The sequence below is a fragment of the Triticum urartu genome, chromosome 2, assembly GCF_003073215.2.
Source record: "Triticum urartu cultivar G1812 chromosome 2, Tu2.1, whole genome shotgun sequence".
NCBI lineage: Eukaryota > Viridiplantae > Streptophyta > Magnoliopsida > Poales > Poaceae > Triticum > Triticum urartu.
The window spans coordinates 459,278,794-459,300,603 of NC_053023.1; the positions used below are offsets into that span (position 1 = coordinate 459,278,794).

Sequence of the window (21,810 nt, forward strand, 5' to 3'; positions counted from 1 at the left end):
TCCAACTTATGCTTTTTAATAAGAGAATGATGACTCAACATGAAAGTAAATAGATAGGCCCTTCGCAAAGGAAAGCAAGGATTTGTAGAGGTGCCAGAGCTCGGTTTTGAAATAGAGATAAATAATATTTTGAGCGGTATACTTTCATTGTCAACATAACAACCAGGAGATGGCGATATCTTCCATGCTACACACATTATAGGCGGTTCTCAAACAGAATGGTAAAGTTTATACTCCCCTCCACCAACAAGCATCAATCCATGGCTTGCTCGAAACAACAAGTGCCTCCAACTAACAAGAGTCCTAGGGGGAGTTTTGTTTGCAATTATTTTGATTTGATTTGCATAAAGCATGGGACTGGGCATCCCGGTGACCAGCCATTTTCTCATGAGTGAGGAGCGGAGTCCACTCCTCTTGAGAATAACCCGCCTAACATGGAAGATACGTTCAACCCTAGTTGATACATGAGCTATTCGAGCATACAAAACAGGATATTTATTTGAAGGTTTAGAGTTTGGCACATACAAATTTACTTGTAACGGCAGGTACATACCATATATATAGGTAGGTATGGTGGACTCATATGGCATAACTTTGGGGTTTATGAAATTGGATGCACAAGCAGTATTCCCGCTTAGTACAGGTGAAGGCTAGCAAAAGACTGGGAAGCAACCAGCTAGAGAGCGACAACAGTCATGAACATGCATTAAAATTAATCAACACCGAATGCAAGCATGAGTAGGATATAATGCACCATGAACATAAATATCGTAGAGGCTATGTTGATTTTGTTTCAACTACATGTGTGAACATGTGCCAAGTCAAGCCACTCGAATCGTTCAAAATAGGATACCACCCTATCATACCACATCACAACCATTTTAATAGCATGTTGGCACGCAAGGTAAACCATTATAAGTTCCTAGCTAATTAAGCATGGCATAAGCAACTATAATCTCTAATTGTCATTGCAAACATGTTCATTCATAATAGGCTGAATCGGGAATGATGAACTAATCATATTTACAAAAACAAGAGAGGTCGAGTTCATACCAGCTTCTCTCATCTCAATCAGTCCATCATATATCGTCATAATTGCCTTTCACTTGCACGACCGAATGATGTGAATAATAATAACAGTGCACGTGCATTGGACTAAGCTGGAATCTGCAAGCATTCAATAAGCAGGAGAAGACAAGGCAATATGGGCTCTTTTGTCAGATCAACAATAATGCATATAAGAGCCACTTCAACAATTTAATCATGATCTTCTCCTATCGACCCCCAAAGAAAAGAAAAGAAATAAAACTATTTACACGAGAAAGCTCCCAACAAGCAAAATAAGAACAGGAAATCTTTTTGGGTTCTCTTTTTAATTACTACTACAAGCATGGAAAGTAAACTAATTAGAAGCTACAACCATTTTTTTGTTTTTTCTTAAGGTTTATCAAACACACAAGAAGAAAGCATAAAAAGGAAATAAACTAGCATGGATATTACAATGAAAAAGTATGAGCACTGACATCTAGCAATGAGTGTGTGAACATGAATGTAATGTCGGTGAGAAATACGTACTCCCCCAAACTTAGGCTTTTGGCCTAAGTTGGTCTAATGCCACGGATGGCCTGGCGGATATCCAAAGTTGTAGTTTGGGTCGTACTGAGATGCAACAGTCATTGCATCGTGGGCTGCAGCTTGGAGGCGAGCTATCTCAGCCCTCCTCTTATACTCTTCTGCCTCCTCTCTGGTTATAGAATATCTCCCCTTTGCCTGAAAATCAAAGAAAGTAGAAGCAGGGAGAGCGACGTGATAGGTGTGTCGTCTGTCAAAGGTTAGTCGGTACTGGAGGAACTGATCGTTCCTCTCAACAAACTAATGACAAACCTGAAGGAAATATGCCCTAGAGGCAATAATAAAGTTATTATTTATTTCCTTATAATCATGATAAATGTTTATTATTCATGCTAGAATTGTATTAACCGTAAACATAATACATGTGTGAATACATAGACAAACAAAGTGTCACTAGTATGCCTCTACTTGACTAGCTCGTTAATCAAAGATGGTTATGTTTCCTAACCATGAACAATGAGTTGTTATTTGATTAACAAGGTCACATCATTAATTGAATGATCTGACTGACATGACCCATTCCATTAGCTTAGCACCCGATCGTTTAGTATGTTGCTATTGCTTTTCTTCATGACTTATACATGTTCCTATGACTATGAGATTATGCAACTCCCGTTTGCCGGAGGAACACTTTGGGTGCTACCAAACGTCACAACGTAACTGGGTGATTATAAAGGAGCATTACAGGTATCTCCAAAGGTAGATGTTGGGTTGGCGTATTTCGAGATTAGGATTTGTCACTCCGATTGTCGGAGAGGTATCTCTGGGCCCTCTCGGTAATGCACATCACATAAGCCTTGCAAGCACTGCAACTAATATGTTAGTTGTGAGATGATGTATTACGGAACGAGTAAAGAGACTTGCCGGTAACGAGATTGAACTAGGTATTGGATACCGACGATCGAATCTTGGGCAAGTAACATACCGATGACAAAGAGAACAACGTATGTTGTTATGCTGTCTGACCGATAAAGATCTTCGTAGAATATGTAGGAGCCAATATGGGCATCCAGGTCCCGCTATTGGTTATTGACCGGAGACATGTCTCGGTCATGTCTACATTGTTCTCGAACCCGTAGGGTCCGCACGCTTAAGGTTACGATGACAGTTATATTATGAGTTTATGCATTTTGGTGTACCGAAGGTTGTTCAGAGTCCCGGATGTGATCACGGACATGACGAGGAGTCTCGAAATGGTCGAGACGTAAAGATTGATATATTGGAAGCCTATGTTTGGACATCGGAAGTGTTCCGGGTGAAATCGGGATTTTACCGGAGTACCGGGAGGGTTACCGGAACCCCCCGGGAGCCATATGGGCCTTCATGGGCCTTAGTGGAAAGGAGAAAGGGGCAGCCCAAGGTGGCTGCGCCACTTCCCCCTCCCCTAGTCCTATTAGGACTAGGAGAAGGTGGCCGGCCCCCCTCTCTCCCTTCCCCTCCGAGGAATCCTAGTTGGACTAGGATTGGGGGGAGGAATCCTACTCCCAGAGGGAGTAGGACTCTCCTGTGCCTCCCCTCCTTGGCCGGCCAGCCCTCCCCCTTGGCTCCTTTATATACGGAGGCAGGGGGCACCTCTAGACACACAAGTTGATCCACGTGATCTATTCCTTAGCCGTGTGCGGTGCCCCCTGCCACCATATACCTCGATAATACTGTAGCGGAGTTTAGGCGAAGCCCTGCTGCTGTAGTTCATCAAGATCGTCACCACGCCGTCGTGCTGACGGAACTCTTCCCCGACACTTTGCTGGATCGGAGTCCGGGGATCGTCATCGAGCTGAATTGTGCTCGAACTCGGAGGTGTCGTAGTTTCGGTGCTTGATCGGTTGGATCGTGAAGACGTACGACTACTTCCTCTACGTTGTGTGATCGCTTCCGCAGTCGGTCTGCGTTGGTACGTAGACAACACTCTCCCCTCTCGTTGCTATGCATCACATGATCTTGCGTGTGCGTAGGAATTTTTTTGAAATTACTACGTTCCCCAACAAAACCATAGCCTCATAACCCAAATAAGCAGAGGGCAACTCAATATCATCCTCACATATGATTATACCAAGAAAATTAGCTATGCGGGCTGCATAAATTTCACCAAAGAAATCTCCATTAAATCTATTAAGATGCAACCTACGTGCAACAATGGCTCCCAAATTATAAGATTAATCCCCTAACACAGCACTCCTAAGAATATTGAGGTCAGGGACACACATGTGACATGCTTCATCTTTACCGTTTATGCACCTACCTATGAAGAGTGCAAAATAATGTATAGCAGGAAAGTGAATGCTCCCTATGGTAGCTTGTGCTATATCTCTAGATTCCCCCATAGTTATACTACCAAAAAAATCTCTAAATTCATATTTGCGAGGTTCACTAGCACTACCCCATTGTGGAAGTTTGCAAGCAGTGGTAAAGTCCTCTAAGTTCATAGTATAAGAATTTTCATAAAGATCAAACAGGACAGTTTGAGAATTACGTGAAGATGAAAATTCAAACCTCCTCACAAAGGAGCTAGTGAGATAGTGGTACTGACGGCATTTTTCTTCCTCGAAGCTCACAATATCAGCGTTATGCAAATATGCGTTAAATTTTTCCTTAATTCTTGCTCGATCCATGAAGTCCTCTGAAGGCCATTCACAAGGCCGCACTGGGGCATCCCTTGGTGGCTCATCATCAGCATCACGCATTGCAAGCCTGGGTCTTTGCTTCCTTGAAGAACCACCTTAGTACATGTTCCTAAACATATTTCTTCTTCTGAAAAATTTCTGAAATTTTTAGTAACTTCAAATAAAAGTAAGCCAAACTCAACAAAATTGATAGCAACTACTCCTACAAGTGCCTAGAGCCTATATCATGCATTAGAACTACTTGGAACCATATAAATTTGACATGCAAGCTTAAGAACATGGTCACCTAGGCAGCACAAATTTGCAATGAATAAAGCACTAGAACAAAACTAATTGGACCAATGAAGGAGTCACATACCAAGGAACAATCCCCCAAAGCAGTTTTGTGAGGGGTGCTTTGAGCAAGGAGATCGAAAATCGCAGCAAAATGAGCTAGAACTCGTGCTTGAGCTGGATGGTGATTTTTCTGGGAGGAAAAAGAAGTGTGTGGGTGTAGGAATAAGTGGAGGGGAGCCACCATGGGCCCACAAGGCAAGGGGTGCGCCCAGGGGGTGGGCGCGCCGTGGACCCTCGTGGCCAGGTGCTTGCTCCCCCTGCTATGCTCTCAGTGCCAGATATTCTGAAATATTCCATAAAAAACATATTTAAATTTCAGGGAATTTGGAGAACTTTTATTTTTGGGGTATTTTTATATTGCATGGATAATCAGAATACAGACAGAAATTACTATTTTTGCTTTATTTAATATAAATAACATAAAGTAAAAAGAGGGTACAGAGAGTTGTGCTTTCTAACTTCATCCATCTCATGCTCATCAAAAGGAATCCACTAATAAGGTTGATCAAGTCTTGTTAACAAACTCATTTCGAGTAACATGAAACCGGAGAAATTTTGAATGACACTATGTTACCTCAACGGGGATATGCACATCCCCAATAATAAGAATATCATATTTCTTCTTGACAGTGGGAAGAGGAAATTCAAAACCTCCAAAAATAATCGATGGAATTTTTCCAATAGAATTGATACTGTGGACTTGAGGTTGTTTCCTCAGAAAGTGTACCGTGTGCTCATTACCACTAACATGAAAAGTGACATTTCCTTTGGTGCAATCAATAACAGCCCCTGTAGTATTCAAAAAGGGTCTTCCAAGAATAATAGACATACTATTGTCCTCGGGAATATCAAGAATAACAAAGTCCGTTAAAATAGTAACGTTTGCAACCACAACAGGCACATCCTCACAAATACCGACATGTATAGCAGTTGATTTATCAGCCATTTGCAAAGATATTTCAGTAGGTGTCAACTTATCCAAATCAAGTCTACGATATAAATAGAGAGGCATAACACTAACATCGGCTCCAAGATCACATAAAGCCGTTTTAACATAGTTTCTTTTAATGGAGCATGGTATAGTGGGTACTCCTGGATCTCCAAGTTTCTTTGGTATTCCACCTTTAAAAGTATAATTAGCAAGCATGGTGGAAATTTCAGCTTCCGGTATCTTTCTTTTATTAGTAACAATTTCTTTCATATACTTAGCATAAGGATTCATTTTGAGCATATTAGTTAATCGCATACACAAAAAGATAGGTCTAATCATTTCAGCAAAAGCGCTCAAAATCCTCATCATTCTTTTTCTTGGATGGTTTGGGAGGAAAAGGCATGGGTTTTTGAACCCAAGGCTCTCTTTCCTTACCATGTTTCCTAGCAATAAAGTCTTTTTTATCATAACATTGATTCTTTGATTGTGGGTTATCAAGATCAACAACAGGTTCAATTTCTATATCATTATCATTGCTGGGTTGAGCATCAATATGAACATTATCATTAACATTATCACTAGTTTCAGGTTCATTACCAAATTGTGTTTCAGCATCGGAAATAGAAATATCTTTTGGATTCTCAGGTGTTTCAACAATAGGTTCACTAGAAGCATGCAAAGTCCTATCATTTTTATTTTTCTTTCTTTTAGAAGGACTAGGTGCATCTATATTATTTCTCTGAGAATCTTACTCAATTCTCTTAGGGTGGCCTTCAGGATACAAAGGTTCCTGAGTCATTTTACCAGTTCTAGTAGCCACTCTAACAGCATAGTCATTATTCTTACTATTCAATTCATTGAGTAAATCATTTTGAGCTTTAAGTACTTGTTCTACTTGAGTGGTAACCATAGAAGCATGTTTACTAATAAGTTTAAGTTCACCTTTGACATTAGCCATATAATCACCCAAGTGTTCAAGCATACCAGAACTGCGTTTTAATTCTCTACCAAAATAAGCATTGAAGTCTTCTTGCTTAACCATAAATTTATCAAACTCATCTAAGCATGAGCTAGCAAACTTAGTAAATGGGATTTCAGCTTTATCATATCTATAGAGAGAATTTACCTTTACTACCTGTGTCGGGTTATCAAGACCATGTATTTCTTCAATAGGTGATGGATTAAAACCATATATTTCTTCAACAGGCGGGAAATTAAGACCATGTATTTCTTCAATAGGAGGTAAATTCTTAACATCTTCAGCTTTAATACCCTTTTCTTTCATGGATTTCTTTGCCTCTTGCATATCTTCAAGACTGAGAAATAGAACACCCCTTTTTTTCGGAGTTGGTTTAGGAATAGGCTCAGGAGTTGGCTCAGGAAGTGTCCAATTATTTTCATTTGTCAACATATTATTCAATAGAATTTCAGCTTCATCCGGTGTTCTTTCCCTGAAAACAGAACCAGCACAACTATCCAGGTAATCTCTGGAAGCATCGGTTAGTCCATTATAAAAGATATCAAGTATTTCATTTTTCTTAAGAGGATGATCAGGCAAATCATTAAGTAATTGGAGAAGCCTCCCCCAATCTTGTAGGAGACTCTCTTCTTCAATTTGCACAAAATTATATATATATCCCTTAAAGCATCTTGTTTCTTATGAGCAGGGAAATATTTAGCAAAGAAGTAATAAATCATATCCTGGGGACTACGCACACAACCAGGATCAAGAGAATTAAACCATATCTTAGCATCACCCTTTAATGAGAACGAAATATTTTAAGGATATAAAAGTAGCGAGTTTTCTCATCATTAGTGAACAGGGTGGCTATATCATTTAATTTAGTAAGATGTGCCACAACAGTTTCAGATTCATAGCCATAAAAAGGATCAGATTCAACCAAAGTAATTATATCAGGATCAATAGAGAATTCATAATACTTATCAGTAACAAAGATAGGTGAAGTAGCATAAGCAGGATCATATTTCATTCTAGCATTCAGAGTTTTTTGTTTAAGCTTAGCTAATAATTTCTTAAGATCACTTCTATCATTGCAAGCAAGAAAGTCTCTTTTAGTTTCTTCATCCATAACATAGCCCTCAGGCACAACAGGTAATTCATATTTATTAGGAGAGCCTTCGTAATCACTTTCATCAGTATTATTAGTTTCAATAATTTCATTCTTTCTAGCCCTAGCAAGTTGTTCATCAAGAAATTCACCAAGTGGCACAGTAGTATCAGGCATAAAAGTAGTTTCATCATAAGTATCATGCATAGCAGAAGTGGCATCAACAATAATATTGCGACATATCAGAATCAATAGCAGAAGCAGGTTTAGGTGTCGCAGGTTACTCAAAACAGAAGGTGAATCAAGTGCAGAGCTAGATGGCAGTTCCTTACCTCCCCTCGTAGTTGAGGGATAAATCTTAGTTTTTGGATCTCTCAAGTTCTTTATAATGATAAGCAGATATAACTCTCAAGTGACTCAAAGAATAGAGCTATGCTCGCCGACAACGACGCCAGAAAATAGTCTTGATAACCCACAAGTATAGGGGATGGCAACAGTTTTCGAGGTAGAGTATTCAACCCAAATTTATTGATTCGACACAAGGGGAGCCAAAGAATATTCTCAAGTATTAGCAGCTGAGTTGTCAATTCAACCACACCTGGAAACTTAATATCTGCAGCAAGGTATTTAGTAGCAAAGTAATATGATAGTAGTGGTAATGGTAGCAAAAGGTAACGATAGCAAAAGTAATGTTTTTGGTATTTTGTAGTGATTGTAACAATAGCAACGGAAAAGTAAATAAGCGAAGAACAATATATGGAAAGCTCGTAGGCAATGGATCAGTGATAGAGAATTATGCCAGATGTGGTTCATCATGTAACAGTCATAACCTAGGGTGACACAGAACTAGCTCCAATTCATCAATGTAATGTAGGCATGTATTCCGAATATACTCATACGTGCTTATGGAAAAGAACTTGCATGACATCTTTTGTCCTACCCTCCCGTGGTAGCGGGGTCCTAGCGGAAACTAAGGGATATTAAGGCCTCCTTTTAATAGAGTACCGGACCAAAGCATTAACACATAGTGAATACATGAACTCCTCAAACTACGGTCATCACCGGAAGTGGTCCCGATTATTGTCACTTCGGGGTTGCCGGATCATAACACATAGTAGGTGACTATAGACTTGCAAGATAGGATCAAGAACTCACATATATTCATGAAAACACAATAGGTTCAGATCTGAAATCATGGCACTCGGGCCCTTGTGACAAGCATTAAGCATAGCAAAGTCATAGCAACATCAATCTCAGAACATAGTGGATACTAGGGATCAAACCCTAACAAAACTAACTCGATTACATGATAAATCTCATCCAACCCATCACCGTCCAGCAAGCCTACGATGGAATTACTCACGCACGACGGTGAGCATCATGAAATTGGTGATGGAGGATGGTTGATGATGACGATGGCGACGGATTCCCCTTTCCAGAGCCCCGAACGGACTCCAGATCAGCCCCCCAAGAGAGTTTAGGGCTTGGCGGCGGCTCCGTATCATAAAACGCGATGAATCCTTCTCTCTAATTTTTTTCTCTTCGAACACGAATATATAGAGTTGGACTTGAGGTCGGAGGAGCTCCAGGGGGCCCACGAGGTAGGGGGCGCGCCCAGGGGGGTAGGCGCGCACCCACCCTCATGGCTAGGGTGTGGGCCCCCTGGCCTTGATCTTTTGCCAGTATTTTTTATTATTTCCAAAAATACGCTCCGTGGAGTTTCAGGTAATTTCGAGAACTTTTGTTTCTGCATATAAATAACACCATGGCAATTCTGCTGAAAACAGCGTCAGTCCGGGTTAGTTCCATTCAAATCATGCAAGTTAGAGTCCAAAACAAGGGCAAAAGTGTTTGGAAAAGTAGATACGATGGAGACGTATCACTGCCTGGGCCAACCCGATGTTTGCTTACATGGGGCTCGAGGTTTCGATGTGTGCCATCGTGGAAGAGCTCAACAAAGATGAAGCAGGCCCGTGTCCACGCTTTGACGGAGTTGGTGCTAGACAAGTTCCCCTTGGATGTCATCGTGGAGCCCTTCCACTCCGGCAAAACGCCTGCCAATGGAAGTTTTCAATCGCATTTCCTTCCATCGTTAAGTGTCTTTACTTCCTACCCCATTCTGACTTCTCGAGACCACTTAGGAGCTTGCGGGCTTCACCGCTTTCATGTTGGAGCCCCTGTTGCCGGGGTAGGTCTTGGACCCGATGATGGCGAAGATACTAGAGCCAGAGCCGGAGAGGGCCCCCATAGCCCGTCGCGCGCCTACCAAGAAAAGGAAGATTGTCACACCCCAAGGAGAAAGAGGGCAATGATGATGATGGTGACAAGTAGGAAGGAGATGACAAGGAGGAGGACGAAAAAGGACCCTCCACGGAGGAATGAAACCGTGAGAAAGAAGTTCGGTGGCTTCACTGGCATGGGGTCAAAAGAGGGGCCACAGAGAGGAAGCTTTTGCAGGAGTGGCGTCGCTAGAGTGGGAGCCTCAGCTAGGTTCCTTAATGATCCATGAGCCCATTGAAGGGGCTAATGTGCCTCCGGTGTTAGCAGTTCTCCTCATTATGGTGAACCCCTTGAGGAAGCGCAATACTCTTTGTGCCGAGCTGGTAAGTCTCCTATTCGTGACTTGGTGGTTTTCTGTGAAGATTGTCTTGCCTTGTGTGCTGGCCTTTTAGGCCTCGCGATTTCAGGCCTGCTTGCTCCATCAAGGAGGTCACCACGATTGGGATCTCCATCCCGCCTCCACTAGTGACAGATGCCCTCGCGACCGACTCACAAGGGCCTTGAGAGGCGATCAGGGTTCAATGCCTGAAGCCGTGATCTCAGAGGCAGGTAAGTGTAGAGTTTGTACCTCCTTCATTAAAGTGTTGTAGCAAGTAGCCGTGGTACTTGATATTCTTATGGCGTCAGCTGTTGCGCCTCCACCCATCGATCCTGGAGGCCACGGTACTGACTTCCCTAGAAGCGCAAGTCCCAGACCCACCTATTTGGGTGAGGACGGGGCCAGAGCTTCTTTGGCTGGCTCACAGACGTCGAGTTCGGGGCCGATATCGGAATGGCCGTGGCTAGTACCCCTAATGCTTTGGCACTGCTGGCGGCTTTGCTGTGTAGTTCACCTTCTGGAGTTTGCCATCGAGGATGTTGAGGAGTGACTCTGCCACCTGGTGACACTGGCGCAGAGGATGTGGGTCGCCCTTGGTACTGTGAAACTCCTGGGCCGTGAGGCTAGCCCACTGCCAGGCTTCCTGTCCGATGGGCCACCCCATGTCTGTTGCCCCGTCCGTAGCAAACATCACGATTTCCTCGTGGGGACATTTCGCTTGCGATCACTAGAGCGGTGGTAGTAGTCATCCATGTAGGCATCCATGGTAGGAGATGTGTCATCGTCGTTTGTGCTCATCATGTCGCTATCCGATGATGGTGAGATGATGTTGGCGAGACATCGGACATCGTGGTCCTGCTCCTTTGTGTGTCATGCAGCCTTGGCCATAGCAATATCTGATACGTCTCCAATGTATCTATAATATTTTATTGTTCCATGTTGTTATATTATCATTCTTGGATGTTTTACAATCATTTTATAGCAACTTTATATCAATTTTTGGGACTAACCTATTGACATAGTGCCTAGTGCCAGTTGCTGTTTTTTTGCTTATTTTTTACTTCACAGAAAATCAATACCAAACGGAGTCCAAACGCAGCGAAACTTTTTGGAGAATTTTTCTGGGCCAGAAGACACACGATGGGCCAAAGAAGTACCAGAGGACTGCCCCGAGGGGGGCACAACCCACCTGGGTGCGCCTGGGGGCCCATGCGCGCCCCGGTGGGTTGTGCCCACCTCGGTGGCCTCCCACACTGCCTCTTTGCTCTATAATTACCCCAATATTCCAGAAACCCTCGGGGATTCGATGAAAAACAATTCCAGCCACCGCAAGTTCCAAAAACCACAAATCCAATCTAGACACCATCACAATTCACAGAGGGGTTCATCATCCTCATTGGTGCCTCTCCGATGATGCGTGAGTAGTTCTTTGTAGACCTACAGGTCCATAGTTAGTAGCTAGATGGCTTCCTCTCTCTCTCTTTTGATTCTCAATACAATGGTCTCTTGGAGATCTATTTTATGTAACTCTTTTTGCGGTGTGTTTGCTGGGATCCGATGAAATTTGAGTTTATGAGCAGATCTATGTTTTTATCCATGAAAGTTATTTGAGTCTTTTGATCTCTTATATGCATGATTACTTATAGTCTCGTATTTCTACTTCGAATCTTTGGTTTAGTTAGGCCAACTAGATCGTTTTTTCTTGCCATGGGAAGAGGTGCTTTGTGATGTGTTCGATCTTACGGTGCGTGATCCTAGTGACAGAAGGGGAAACGACACATATGTATCGTTGCTATTAAGGATAACAAGATGGGGTCTATTCCTACATGAATAGATCTTGTCTACATCATGTCATTGTTCTTATTGCATTACCCCATTTCTCCATAAACTTAATACACTAGATGCATGTTGGATAGCGGTTGGTGTGTGGAGTAATAGTAGTAGATGCAGGCAGGAGACGGTCTACTAATCTTGGATGTGATGCTTATATAATGATCATTTCCTGGATACTGTCATAATTATTTGAAGTTCTATCAATTGCCCAACAGTAATTTGTTTACCCACCGTATACTATTTTTCTCAAGAGAAGCCGCTAGTGAGATCTACGCCCCCCGGGTCTCTTCTTTGTCATATTTGCCTTCAAGATCTATTTTTATTTGCTTTTATTTTCAGATCTATTAATCCAAAAACCCAAAAATACCTTACTGTAATTTTATTTATTTATTTTATCTCGCATTCCCACGAGATCTATTTATCTAGTCTACTACAAATTTTACATATCTTTTACCCGGGAGCGATTGACAACCCCTCTTTTACGCCGGGTTGCAAGTATTTGTTCTTTATGTGCAGGTGCCGTTCACATAGTGTTGCGTGGTTCTCCTACTGGTTCGATAACCTTGGTCTCATCACTGAGGGAAATACCTCTGTGCTGCATCATCCCTTTCTCTTTGGGGAAATACCGACGTAGTTCAAACCTCATCAGACTCCTTTTGCATCTTGATGCACTCGAACTCTTCGATGTCGAGCCGAAGCGCCTTCGTGTTCTTGCGGGGAGACGCCTCATGTCCATCTCCGTCGTGGTCAATGATCGGCGGAAGACATCGCGGAAGAGCTGCTCGTTCAGGTCGACATGCACGGATCTCGCGCGTGTGCGGGAGAAGCCTACCCCCGTCGCCCTCTATGCGGCCTGCTGCCTCTCGCGACCGGTGGCTTTGGCCTCCTGCTCTGACATCCTCATCTACTGGCTTGACGTGGGCATGCGCACCCAACGTTTCCCGGGAGGAACTGCGGGTTAGAGGGGAAGGGGAGTTGCGTGCCCGATGGTGGATCTGGAGTGACATAGACCACGACGAGCCACCGCGCTCGGCCTCAATGCGTCGCCGAGACACCAGGGACGACGCGAACGATGCAGAGCTTAAGATGCCACCAGTGTCCACCCGAGAACGCTTGATGGCAATGCGAAGTGCGAGCTCCTTGTCGCTCGGAGCCTCGTTGCGGGAGCCATCCTCCTTCAAGAGCCCGTCATAGTAGATGTGATCAGACTTGTTGCCGAAGAGCTGCCAGAGTGCCTGTCGGAGCCGACTATAGTGGAGGAGAGGGGACGTGAATGAAGGGGGGGATACCGAGAGGGAAGCAGAGTGGTCGAGTGTGGACTTTGACCAGGGCTTCGTTCGGTGATGTGGTATTTGGAAGGTCATGGTGGACCATAGCCCACATGGCGGACGCGTCCGGACACATCTGGACCTCCCCATATCCACCCCATATTATGCTATGCATGAGGGTGCCGGACAACCCAGATGTTTGGGTTGAGTTTGCTGGTCCGGTGGGGTGATCAATTTATGACCGGAAAGGCCGCCCGAACGTTTTACACTGGTATGGAGTGTGGTTGTAGATGCTCTAAAATAGTTTGGGACCATCTATATGTGAGGTACATGGAAACGTTTCAGCCATTAGTCATTTTTCTCACAAATCATTAGATCTTAATCCAGTGGCTCAAAATAGATCATCACTATTCATCTTTAACTTCCCTATCTCTTCTTCCTCATGTACAACTCTAGCTAGCCGCCCCAACCATCGGCCTCCACCATGCGTAGACGAGGGCGCTATCACGCGCCGCTTCACAACCGCGCCTCCCCCCTCACACGCCGTTGTTAGCCACCACACTGACCCCTCTCACCCTCGATCTGGAGGAACCCCAACGACCCCCTCCCCCTCGCTCACCGTCTCCCAGTTAAGTTTCTTCCTCACCTCCACCGCCGTTGCTGGCCACTGCCTTGGTCATCCCTCTATCCCTTCCTGATCTGGATGAACCCCGACGACCCCCCCTCCCCCCTCCCCCCCTAAGTTTCTTCTTCATCTCCATTGTAGCGACCTGACCCGAATGGATCAAGTCTCTGTGCTTAAGTGTCATCCCTGGATCGGTATGCTGACACACACAGTACTCGAAGGATTTATAACAGAGGTAAATCACATGTATAAAGTAACATAAATACTATTACCTCAATCCATAAGCGGAAGCAACAAGGTTGTGGATTCCCATCAACACCAACGGCAAAGTTGAGTGTAGAAATCGTAACCCTAACGTATCACTTACTCGTCGTATGAAACCTGCAACATGAGACGTTGCAGCCCGAAACGGGTCAGTACATTGAATGTACTGGAAAATTCACACCATAGAGGAAGATGAGCAAAGACTATCACTACATGCATATTTGGCTGGTGGAAAAGCTCTATGGTTATAAGGTTTTTGCGAAAAGCCAATTTTTCCCTACTGCAAAGGAATACATTTTAATTAACCATTATGGTGGTTGTTGAACATTGAGAATGGTTGATAGCATTCTCAATCCCAATTAAAAGTACTCATTAACATCCCAACAATATTAATTAGAGTAACATGATGAGATTCACATGATATCCAAGTACTAGATACTCAAGATGTCCATAACCGGGGACACGGCTAATCATGATTAGTTTATACACTCTGCAGAGGTTTGCGCACTTTTCCCCACAAGACTCGATCGCCTCCGTTTGGTTTCTCGCACTACAGGGTGTTTGAGAAGACGGATGACCGAGACACAGTCTTTCAGAAGCGCTAGCACCTTACATGTGGGTAGACCGGTACACCTACTTTCCCCTACATCTGCTAGTCTACCCGTAAGAGTTCGCACGACTTAATCAACTATGTCAGAGCCCATAATGGCTTGTGGCTGCACACGGAAGTTTCTAGTATGAATAATCTCATGATCCCTTTGAGCCTGGGTGGCTGTCCAAAAGAAAAACAGGCAAGTCCTGGAAACCCCAGGTGCCTCAATCCACCCATATGTGTGTTTAAGTTGCCACCTTAGATAAACCATTAATTAACAATCTCACATCTGTCATGGATATCACTCACCCAATCCACGTCTACTAGCATAGCATGGCATAGCAAGCAAACATAGAAGTAACTCCCAAAGGTTTGATAATAAATAGGTAATAGGTACTACCTCATCTACTTCCCATCCCACAGTTTAATTAGATCCTAATCATGCAATGTGTGAGGATTGATCTAATGCAAAAAAACTGGGTTGTAGAAAAAGTATGATTAAACTGTTACTTGCCTGCAATGTTGATGAAGATGATTCGCACTCAAAACTCTTGATAGCTCTACTCGTCACACTCCGGTCAATCTATCGTAAGCAAGCAATAGTAACCACACATAAGCAATCACTCAAAAGATCAGAAAGAACGAAGAAGACGATTCGGAAACATCAAAACCAAGCAAATAACTCTTGCAACATAAAACAATTTTTAACAGTACCAAAATTATGTGAATTTGGCCTTATTAGAATGTTTAGGTCAAGAGTTTCGATTTGCAAAAAGAATCAACTCAAACGGAGTTACGGATAAAAAGATATGATCAAAAGAAGTTTGAATTCAAATTTGATCTAATTCAAATTTTAAAATTTTCAAAAACATGTTTGGGTTGGATTACTGGATAGAGGAGATCATAACGAAGACGTGGGCGTTGGTTTCGTTGGATTTGGACTAACGAGTAAAAAGTTATAGTCGTTTGAAGTACAGGGACTATTCTGTAAATAAAGTATTCACAACTAGGTCCCTGGCCGAAAATAACAGAAAAAGAAAAAGACTAAAAGGCGGACGTTCACTTATATGGTCTAAACAGTGGACGTTCGCTGTTTAATAAAACCTAAAAAAACAGATCTAGTCTAGGTTTTTTTAAAAAAAAACCGAACTTAAAGAAAAGAACCGGGGTCGGTCTATACCGGTTCGCGGTGGTTTGGCGGTTTTCGAGAAAAAAACCGGCGGGCGGCTCGGGCTTGACCGGAGCGGCGGCTAGCTCCGGCAACTCCGGCGACGAAGGCGTCGGCGGCGGGGCGTCGGTAGCGCGGGGCGAGGGTAGCGCGGAGAGCAAGGCGCGGGGCGAGGGGCAGCGCGGGGCGAGCTCCGGCTTGCGGCGGTGGCGGCGATGTAGCGTCGGCGGCACGGGCAGCAAGCAGCGGCGGGAGGCGGCGGTTGCGGGGAGGAGAGGGGAGGGAGGGGTCCGGGCAGCGGCTTTATAGGGGAGGGGTGGCCTCGGGAGGCGTGGAGAAGGGGTCACGGGAGGCGTGCCCGGCCGGGACTCGGACGGCGGCGGCGGCGAACTCCCGAGCGGAGTCCCGCTCAGGGACGGTGGCGATGGGCGACGTGGGCTGGGCCGCGGCCTGGCCTGGGAGCTGGGCCGGCCCAGTTTGTGAGAGGAGAAGAATTTTTTTTTAAATAAAGATTTTTTTTCCACACAAACAAAACGGATAAAAACAAAATAAATAAAATTTTTATATAGACATATAATATATCAAAATTTTCAGAAAAAGATTTCCCAGCAACATGGACATTTTTCTAGCATTAAATAAAATACACACAAAATCAGATAATTCAAAGAGTGCTACTGGTCTAATAGAATCCAACAAAAAACATTTTAAAAATACCAAAATGATTTCAAATAAATTTTTCTCCAATTTTCTAATGTAGGGAATCATGTTACCCTATTTTCCATGTATTTTGATTTTGAAGAAAATAATTTGAATAAAACTCAAATAAATCCAAATTGAAAATAAATTCAAAAGAATTTTGAATTTGATCCTTTAAAGCTCCCAACTCATATTTCATATAATCTGAAGAAGTCATTTTATCTTCTCTCGTGAAAATCATTAAGTTGCATAAAGTTTAAGAATTGAAAATATTCTCAAATGAAATTCAAATATTTTCAACACCCCTTGTCATTTAATAAATGGAAGAAGTCATGTCATCTTCTCTCCAGGGTTTCGTGATGAAAGAGTATTTGAATTCACGGAGAGCATAAAGGCAAAATGAAAGTTTGGGAAAGTCCTTTTATTCCCTCATTTAATTTTTAAAAAGTTTCGAATTTCACTCACTTTCAGACAATCAATCAAACATCCAATCAAATCTATCTATTTATTATAACATTCCAAAATTTAGAATTTTGGGATGTCACATCCATCCGGGACACGGCAACTCGCCGCCGCTCTCATCGCTGCCGCTCCTCGTGCCGTCCCCACCTTCGGCGTCCTGCATAACAGAAATCAACCGACGTGAGGAAAAAATTTGAGGCACCTAAGATTTCGCAAAACCGAAATAATTTATGCAGCGATACGTACATAGATAAATCAAAAAGGGCGCTTGAATAGTTGGTTGGTTGGATTATGCAAGAAAGTCCACCTGGGAAACCAGAAGCCGGGCAAACCCGGGGACGGAGAGAGCACCCACGGTAATGGGAGGGATGTTTCGCTAGGGGGGATGCACCCCCGTAACCAGTGGAAGTAAACAAAGACAGTCAAGTACACGTACCAGTCATCAAATTGCCTCCTCGGACTCGCGACGCGGCCAATAGCCTAATACCAGCACCAGCCCGTTCCCAGTTTTCGCAAAACCACTGGCGCCGTCCCGCTCTCCCTTCTTCTTTATATCATCACAATCAATCGCTCCTGGATTGCATAGCTCACATCACATCAATACATCACCACCACCACCACCCTCCTCTCTCCTGTCCCTCCCTCTCTCCTCGTAGACACCTTCTTCTCCTTCTAGGCCTCCTTGCCTGTGCAGGCTCCAGCACGTACACTCAAGGACCGACGACGACGATGCGGCTTAGCTGCAACGGCTGCCGCGTGCTGCGGAAGGGCTGCAGCGAGGACTGCAGCATCCGCCCCTGCCTGCAGTGGATCAAGAGCCCCGAGGCGCAGGCCAACGCCACCGTCTTCCTCGCCAAGTTCTACGGCCGCGCGGGGCTCATGAACCTCATCAACGCCGGCACGGACGACAGCCTCCGCCCCGGCATCTTCCGCTCGCTCCTCTACGAGGCCTGCGGCCGGATCGTCAACCCCATTTACGGCTCCGTCGGCCTGCTCTGGTCCAACAACTGGCAGATGTGCCAGGCCGCCGTCGAGGCCGTCCTCAGCGGCAAGCCCATCGTCCAGGTCTCCTCCGAGGATGCCGCCGCCGACCGGACACCGCCGCTCAAGGCGTACGACATCCGCCACGTCTCCACCTCGCCAGCCGCCGACGGGAGGCTCCACAAGGTCGCCAAGCCGGGTCGCACCCGCTTCAAGCGCGCGTCCTCCGCCTCGTCCCACCACAACCCGTCCAGCGACTCCAACAACAAGCCCAAGCCCAAGCCGCAGCCTCAGACGCGGGCGCCCACGGCGGAAGAGGAGCTGGATCGTCAACACCGCAAGGAGATGGAGGAGGGCGCGTTCCAGCGTGCTCCGAGCCACGAATCCTCCGACAGCCGACACGAGGACCCCGTGGAGCCACACTACCAGCAAGAGGCGTCCGCAGACACGGAGGCCGAGGCGGGGTCGCACGTCAGCCAGGCGGAGCAGGAGCAGGAGCAGAGCACAGAGCCGGCCGCAGAGCACGCGGAGGAGGTCGAAAAGGAGGAGGACGAAGAACTAGCGCTCGAGCTTACGCTTGGATTCGCTCCCGTCGCAGCACGGCCGGCCGGATTTCACCTGAGCGTCCGGACCGCGGCGGAGCCGGCTTTCGTCGGGCTCCGGTTCCTCTAAAAGCACATTTACCTTGTGAAAAGAATATAGAGCTATTTGATGGACTCTTTTACCTTTAATTGGAAAAAAATTAGGTCCGTTAGTTCGTTTTTGTTTCATGGTTGCAATGAGTGTACAGACGCTCCCGCATGGCCAAGATTTTTCCAATAAAAAATGTGTTTTGCTGTCTGTTCTACGGGTGCATTTTGTCAGTCCGGTATGATTGGATCCTGAAATCTAAGCGTTCTAGCTACGGTTCTACGGCTTCCTGCACGCACTGCCCTTGTCAGCTCCAACGTCATTGGAGATCTCTGGTTCTTTTACGTCCGCTCGGTGCTTTCGGATGCTAAAAATGATCGTCTCTACAATGCTACTCCCTCCGTTTCTAAATACATTTTTTTAGAAATTTCAATACAAACTATATATGGATGTATATATACATGTTTTTTAGAGATTTTAATACAAACCATATATGGATGTATATAGACATATTTTAGAGTGTAGATTCACTTGTTTTGCTTCGTATGTAGATACAATGCTACAATGGCGCCCCACACATCTTGAAGAAGGATGCCATCGGAAGAATTGGATTTTCTGGTTACCAGAAATGCATGATTACATTGCGGATGCTTGCATATGGCACGAACACAGATTTGTGCGACAAGTATCTCCGGATGTCTACCTTCGATGTCAGAGAGCACGTGCAGAAATGTTATGGTCAGATTTTCTACTATGATGGTCAAGGTGTTTGGACCTTAGTACTTGAGAGAACCAACTGCCGCGGACACCGAAAGACTCTTGGCAATGTCCGAAGCAAGAGGGTGGCCTTACTTGCTCGGATCTCTTGATTGTATGCAGTGGAGATGAAAGAACTTCCCAAAAGCTCTACAAGGGCAATATCAGGGCCATATTAAGAAGCCCAACAACATTCTTAAAGCAGTTGCATCACATGACCTGTGGATTTGATATGCTTTTTTTTGACATGTCTGGATCTCACAGACATCAATGTGCTACAACAGTCTCCATTGTTTGCTAGGTTATCGGAAAAATAAACTTCTTCTTGCAACTATATTGTCAATGGGCATGAGTACAAGATGGCTATTATCTGGCTAACGGTATTTATCCTTCGTGGGCTACATTCGTCAAGACTATCTTTGAGGCAATAGGCCAGAAAAGAAGGAAGGAGCTAGAAATCATGTGGAGAGAGCACTTGGAGTGCTCCAAGCCTGTTTTGCAGTTGTTCGTTGATCTGTTAAACTATGGGACCCGGAGACATTCTGGGAGGTGATGACATGTTGTATGATGACGCACAACATGATCGTGAAGTATGACGGTGAAGATGCTGCCGGTGGTCTAGAATTTGAGAACATATAGGGGATCCTACCCAACTTTCACATCAGAATTTGGCCATATTTGATTAGTTTGTTCAAATGCATCAACAAATTCGCATTGCGCAACTCATGAATAACTCAAGGAAGATTTGATTGAGCATATGTGAATAGTTAAAGGGAGCAACCAGAACACATGTCTGATTTAAATTCAAGTTTGAATTATTTTATTTGAAAATGATTGTACTACTTAAATTTGAACAACTATTGATATGCTATTATTTTGAGCCCCCAGACTTAAAAGAATAATAAAGGAAAACGTTTAGGGGACATATTGCATGCCCGACTTCCGTATCACTGTCCGCGGACCAGTCTGCGGTAAAATGCAATGTACATTTTGGGGGACCGATGTTTTCGATACCCTAAGCTCCTTGACACGTGGCCTCTTGGTTGCTTGGGGTGTGACCAATGGCGGAGATTAGGTTAATTTGTTGGTGGGGCAATGGCAACTTTCTCGACCTAGCTATATATGAAAAGCTCTTCGTCCCAATCTTCGTAGTAGTAAGTCGGGGGACCATAGTTTGGGCTGGTTTTACGGTTTGGGGGGCGACTGCCTAGGGTGGTCTCGCTGAAGCTCTGCCACTTGGTGTGACCTATGGGTGGGCGATACGTTTCCAACGTATTTTTTGATTGTTTCACGCTATTATATTATCAATCTTGTATGTTTGGTATGTCATTTTATATCATCTTTCTAGACTAACATATTAACTTAGTACCCAGTGCCATGGCTCACCTCATATACCGAGTGGAGTTGAAAAAGCTGAAGCGAGAAAAAGTATGATACAGTTGCTTGGTTTGGCACTAAGGTGACTTATGATTTATATTTTATGTTTGGAAGACCGAGCTATGCCATGCTTACATGATTAAATGAGTAGGAATAACATTCTTTTGTACTCTTTATTTTGAAGGGTAATGATTATTTTGTAGCGCTCTTGCATATTATCGTTTTGATATCTATTAAGTCATCGCTTCCCAATATTCATATATACCACAAATTAATTACATGACAAAGACATGTTAGGTAGCATTTCACATAAAAATTCTATTTTTTTATCATTTGCCTACTCGAGGACGAGTAGGCATTAAGCTTGGGGCAACGTATCTATAATTTTTTTATCGTTTCATGCTATTATATTATCATTCTTGTATGCTTTATATGCCATTTTATATCATTTTTGTTGACTAACCTATTAACTTAGTGCCTAGTGTCAGTTCCTATTTTTTGCCTATTTTTTGTTTCTCGGAAAAACCATACAAAACGAAATCCAAACACGATGAAACTTTACAGTGATTTTCCTGACCAGAAGAGACGCTAGAAGGTTTTGGGAGAGACCAGAAGGCACCCGAGGGAGCAATAAGCTCAAGGGGCATGCCTCCAGGGAGGGCATCGGTACTTGTGGGGCCCACGAGGCTCTCTTTAACCTAATCTCAGTCATATGAATTCCCTAAAATCCAAAAAAAACCCGAAGCGAGACCCAAAACAACTTTATCGCTACCGCAAGCCTCCGTTCTTCCCCGATCCCATCTGGAGGCCTTTTCTGGTACTCTGCTAGTTTCCACATGACCTATGAGTCCATAGGAGTAGCTAGATGGCTCTCTCCCCCTCTCACTCTCTCTCCCTCTCTCTCTCTCTCTCTCTCTCTCTGATCTTCAATACAAGGATCTCTTTGGAGATCTATCCGATGTAATTCTCG

The 21,810-nt window shown here is 44.2% G+C and overlaps 1 protein-coding gene across 1 annotated transcript; it reads left to right on the forward strand.

Annotated features, from left to right (window-relative positions):
- Positions 1–17,656: 17,656 nt before the first annotated feature.
- On the forward strand, positions 17,657–18,917 carry LOC125541671 (LOB domain-containing protein 40-like). Its single transcript, XM_048705015.1, has one exon. It carries the CDS (start codon positions 17,826–17,828, stop codon positions 18,747–18,749), a length of 924 nt encoding a protein of 307 aa, XP_048560972.1. The 5' UTR covers positions 17,657–17,825; the 3' UTR covers positions 18,750–18,917.
- The last annotated feature ends 2,893 nt before the right edge of the window (positions 18,918–21,810 follow it).

Coding starts and splice junctions, on each gene's coding strand:
- LOC125541671 (XM_048705015.1), top strand. CDS start 17,826: ATGCGGCTTAGCTGCAACGGCTGCCGCGTGCTGCGGAAGGGCTGCAGC.